Genomic DNA, 5,589 nt, shown 5'->3' on the forward strand with positions numbered 1-5,589 from the left:
GCGTACTTGTCTGAAAGAAACAGCCACCTCATAGGAAGGACTTGGAAATGTCACTAAAAAAAAAAAAAAAAAAAAAAAAAAAAAAAGGGTGTGTGGGCTGTGCCCAGCCCTGCACAGAGGAGCCCATTTCCCTGGCGGGACTCCAGGGTCCAATGAGGCTGAAGTCAGCACCGGTTCACGTGAACGGGAGCCAGAGCGGAGGCCCTCCGTGAGGGGTGGCTGTCTACAGGTGATCACAAGGGGCACTCTGGAAAATTCAGTTTCTGTCAGAGTTCAGTTAGACCATAGAAATCACCTATGCAGATACACACATTCAGATCGCAAGTGACCCTAAGTCACTTCTGAAGTGAATTTTCAGAAATGAATTAAGCTAAACCAAATTAGGGCCCTGAATTCTGAGCGCAAGCATCCATGAAGGGGCATAATGTGATTTAACTAATCCACTAAAAGTTACTATAGATCAATTTTCTTGAGCATCCTGGACACACCTAAGCCCTGAAGCCAACATCCTCAAAGCCCTGTTCATGGGTGTCTCTACAGAGTCCCAAATCTTAGGTGCCTTGTACCAGTGGCAAGGGTGGGACGGAGCAAAAGCATCTCACCCAGCAAGCCCAAGGCCGGCCACTGAAGAAGCTGCTGAGCCACAGTTAAAGCCTGGAAGGCACTGGCCCCCCAGCCCCTAGGGAGAGCAGCGGAGGAGTTCCCCCTTGCCCGGCCATCAGACACGCTGGCTCCCCTTGCCCACGCTTGCTCCAACAGCTCTGCTGCAAGGACCCCAGCTCATGGGCTGGCTTCCACGCGGTGCAGCTCCCTGGCAGAGGGACCCAGCTGCAAACCTTGACTACCTGCAACCCCACCCTGGCCCCAGGCACTTCTTTTTTTTTTCAACCAGGTGTTGGTTTTCAATAGGTTTCACTCCCTGAGGTGACTTTACAGTGGCAGCGCTGACTCAGACTTGTTTAAACTAAAGGGGGAAGGAACAGCAAACCTGGCCACCTGAAGCCAGTAACAGAACTACCGAAAAAAAAATAGAAAAGATTATTCAGGCATCTACCTCCCGACTGCTCATGGACACCAAATGGGAAAGGAGACAACTAAATAAGCGCCTGTACCCAGGCTTCGCCTAGGAGAGTGGCTGGGCTGGCACCTCCAAAGGGAAGGAGCCGCGCACAAGCGGGAGGCAAGGAGCACAGCCCAAAGGAGGGCTATCGTGACTTCAGTTCACACCTTGTCTCCTTTCACAACGGGTTTCCTGTGTCAACACCACCTGAACCAGCAACACCCTGACCAGCTAGCATGTCTGGATAATGCCAAAGTGGTTTCCAAACCAGAGACCTGCAGGCTCGCGAATGTCTCCCAAGGAAAGCAAGCCTGCTGTCTGTGGGCTTAAATTTGCTAGCGGGGTGTCTCTGCAGTGGAGGAGCTCTTTTAGGAGTCCTTCAGCCAGAGAGTTTGATGGAAGCTATTTGACCGCTGTTATCCAAGTTAGAGACTCCAAATCCAATCCTATTTTGAGACACAGAAAGCAAGCTGAAGCTTGAAAAGGTCAAATTAGCTAGTCAGAGGGGTGCTGTGGAAATCCTTCAGATTTTAAAGAACCTGTTTTCGATTTTTCTAACGCAAACAAAAAAAAACCAAACCCAAACCACACCAGCTCCCCCACATTCACCTACAGACAGCCCAATTTGATCAGCGTGCTGCTTTCAGGACTCGTTCAGCACTGCCCTCCATTAAGAGCCCGAAGACGACCATCTCTCCTGTTCCCTTTATGTGCCGCTTGTTATCGCTCCTCTCTTCCCAGCTCTGCTATTTCGCCGCCTTTGGCGCACAGCCCTGCTCCTCTGCAGCTTGTGCCATCTGGAGCAGCCTCCCTGCCCCTCTCTCTTTCTCTCTCTCCATAAACCATTTCCACATCCCTCTTGCTTTCAGCCATGGCTTCACGCATTCCTCTCTCTGGCTATGCTACCTGGCTTCTCTTCTTTATAAGGGTCTTATTACTAGAGAAAGTTTGATTCCCCCTATGTCTCTGTACCATGATTTCCTGCAATTCACACCACTGTGCTGCCTGCTCCTTTTCTCCTCACTGGTGTTTTTGCCAATGGCTTACGTGGAGCACATGGGGGGGGCGTTCATGGGTTTCTGCTGCATGCTGGCCAGGAGATGCTCCTTTCCCCCAGCCATGCCGTTAGCAGGACAGCTTACCCATGAGGTTCATCTTGGCGCTGTAACTCCCAAAGTACCTCTCGTCGGTGTTGGGCGTGTGGCACTCATACTCTCCGGCGTCCCGGTCCTGCAGCTCGGTGATGTGCAGCAGGACGGCGTCCCCCTGCACCCGCTCCACGTAGATCCCCCGGCTGCGCACCCGCTGGGTGTAGATGGCGTAGGGGAAGGAGGGGTCGATGGTGCTGACGATCTGCACCTCCCGCTCCGGGGCCGAGGGCAGGTAGATGGACCACTGGAAGTTCTGCTCTGCCGGGCCCTGGTAGCCGCTCACCTTGCACCACAGCGTGACGTGGGACCCCTCTGTGCGGTAGAGGGGCCCTTCCTGCACCACCACTTGCCGCTGGGCCAAGGCCATGCCTGCAGGAGGAGAGGAGCCCAGCGTTACTTCTCGGCAGGCAGTCCCCACACTTCCCCCCCAGCCATACCAGTCCTACCCCTTCTGCAGCCGCACTCGGCCAGGCAAGCCCTCGCACCCCATTTTACAACTGGCACACTGGGCTCTGGCACAACACCCCCCTCCCCAGCCATGCTGCAGCTTTCTTGCTGACCCAAGAGAAGTGTGGGTTTTGTTTTTTTTTTTTAAAACGCCCCGTGAAAAAAGTGGTGTTGAGATAACATAAAACCTTTCTTTGGTAGCGATAAGAATCCAGGCACAAAAAGGTACTGTACCACACAGTGACGAACCAGGAACTCAAGCCGACAAGGCTTTGTTTTCAGTACTACTCTTGTTTTCCAACCCCATCATCCCAAGATCCCAGGCACAGGTTGCTGTAGAGGGCACCAGGAGGTAGCACGCAGCCACTCTGCAGCGCCCCGGTGCTGCTGGTGGGGCTCCCCAGTTCGGCAGCAACTCCCTCTCCTCCCGGCACAGCCCAACCAGGACCGTCTTCCAGGAGAGAGGCCCATGTGCAAGCCAGGAGGCTACGCACCCTCCCCTTGGGTTTCCGGGCCACCCAACAGCAATGCTGCAAACTCTTGTCCTCCATCAGCAAACCCAGCCGGAGGCTTCGGCTGGTACAAAATCCCATTCTTTTTCTCCCAAACCCAGCTTGCCTCCTCCAGTCTCTCTGCTATGCTTGCAAAGGCATACGGGGAAATACCACGTTTCCAGCACTGCCTTCCCAAGCCTATTTGAAAGGAGTATATTTAGTACATAACAAAACCAATTAAAGTTAATGGAGGGAGTGGGCATATTACGCTAAGACTTATCGCCCCTGGCTGCTGGAAATTGAGACCCAGGGCTGTGCACTGCACACATGCAAACTCTTGCAGCACGGAACAAAGACAACCCCGCCGCACGGCGACTGCGATCTGCTGTATTTTTACATAGATTATGGATGGCTGGCCCTTGAGCTCATGGCACATTACCAGCACAGCCCTCCAGGGGCCAGATAAATTACAGCAATCTATCTTGTTTGTTGCTACATCAAAGGCTCGAGGTCTGGAGACCACGGTGGGTGTTCATCGGTTATTGAGTTACCAGCAGCATGTGCACATGGCGAGGCCAATCACCCTGGCTTCTGTGACTGCTCGCTTGCCATCATAAAATAGCAATAAGCCGATTTGAAGCGGGTCCTGCATAATCACGTTTGCAAATTTCATCCTCCGTGTGTGTGTGCTCGTTGGGGGTTTCCCCCCCACCCCCAAATTTTTGACAACAATGTTCAAGTCCAGAGAAGAATTTCATCTTTCGAAAACTAGCCACTGGCAGGCTGAAAAGGTAGCCTGGCATCTGGGGATTACTGACTCAATCCCACCCTCTGGACATGGATGTCCAGATAGGAAGTTTTTTCTCCACAGCCAGCCTGGACGGGAGCCAGGAGAGATGGTTCTTACCAGCTTAAAACAAATTGTGAAAAATGGGTTCAGCACATCCATCAGGCCACGCAGCTGAACAGATGGAGTGCAATTCAAACTATTAACTTGGGCTCAGCTCGCTGCTGCTCCAAATTATGTTTCTTTTTACTCTTTATGAAATAATGTGATTTAAAGGGGAGGACGGGGAAAGCTAGCACATTCGAAATGAACGGGGAGAGGAACAACAGAGGCCAACACTCCCTCACTGTTCGCTGTACTGACCTCTTCATCCTGGGGAAAGACACTGCTAGAGACAACCAACACATCTAAGGTGCAGCCAGCCTCTTCTCTCACCCCATAAAGGCTAAAGGACAAAGCAAATACTACAGCCTTTGAAGCAAACTGTTTTTAAAGCAGCAGGAAGGGTAAGATCTTTATTGCAGACCTAAAGGCAGCTTGTAATACAATTTTTGTATGCACATGTAGCCTTGCTACAGCGTACAGATACCCTGCATGCAATGACACAATGAAAATTGCACCACAAGGCAAACACGCAGCGGTAGGAATTAAAAGTTTCAAACATTCAGGTATTTCTCAGCTGAGCACGCAACGTTGTTTCGCAGGCTTTTAATGCACTGCTGGTTTTTTTTACATAGGAATTCTTCGAGGAGTTCTCCAACTATCCAGTTGAACAACATCATTTTATCAGAGACACATATTGGCCCTTCCAAAGCACGCTGGCAAGATCACGACCCTGTCGGGGACCCACAGCACAGATCTCTGCGCCCTGATGCACGCAGCCTTTTGGTAGGTGTCAAATCCCACCGCCCTCATGGCCAGCACTAACGTGGGTTTCCTTCTTCCCTTGCCAGTGGTTTTTGGGACCTTGCCTGCTCCACGTTCGGAAGAGACCCACTTTCTGCATTCCTCCCTTCCTATTCCCTCTTGCACTGGATTGCTGCACCTTCCTGATGCAGCCAGAAGCGAGAGAGGTTAAGAGCCAAAGAGCCCCTTGCTTCTTCTGTTTCCAGGAGCCCAAGCAGGCTGAAGGACAGAAGAAGGTGGTGCAGAAGAAGCCCTACCCAGCTCCAGTGTGGAAGGAAGATAAAACAGTCAGGGTTTTGCTACAACTTGCAGCAAGGAAGAAATTCTTTAAAATGAGGGTAGCGAAACACTGGAATGGGTTGCCCAGAGAAGTAGTGGAGGCCCCATCCCTGGAAATGTTCAAGGCCAGGTTGGACGGGGCTCTGAGCAACCTGATGTGATTGAAGATGTCCCTGCTCACTGCAGGGGGGTTGGGCTAGATGTCCTTTAAAGGTCCCTTCTAACCCAAAGCATTCTATGAAGTTGCTCTTCGGACTCCCAAGAGGTGAGACACAAAGGTTGAATGGCGTGGGGGAGATCTCCAGAGGGGCAGGGAGCGACACATCCGCAGAGCTCTTCCCCCTTGCCTGGCCACAAACTCCTGCTCCAACATAGATGGGCACAAATGCTTTTCAACACTTAAAAAAACCCCACACACAGCAGAAGCAGAGATGCTTCTCTAATAAATCATTTTAGCTGAGAAAG

General features: G+C 51.7%; 1 protein-coding gene across 1 annotated transcript in view; it reads right to left on the reverse strand.

Moving 5' to 3' along the window:
- Positions 1-2,578, reverse strand: part of LOC104123019 (immunoglobulin superfamily member 3) — a 74,954-nt gene extending 72,376 nt beyond the window's left edge. Inside the window, 1 exon segment of the mRNA XM_035890749.1 lies at positions 2,203-2,578. Coding sequence (XP_035746642.1) covers positions 2,203-2,578 — 376 coding nt within the window.
- Positions 2,579-5,589: the final 3,011 nt, after the last annotated feature.

Source organism: Egretta garzetta, unplaced genomic scaffold, assembly GCF_000687185.1.
Source record: "Egretta garzetta isolate BGI_Z169 unplaced genomic scaffold, ASM68718v1 scaffold383, whole genome shotgun sequence".
Classification (NCBI taxonomy): Eukaryota; Metazoa; Chordata; class Aves; order Pelecaniformes; family Ardeidae; genus Egretta; species Egretta garzetta.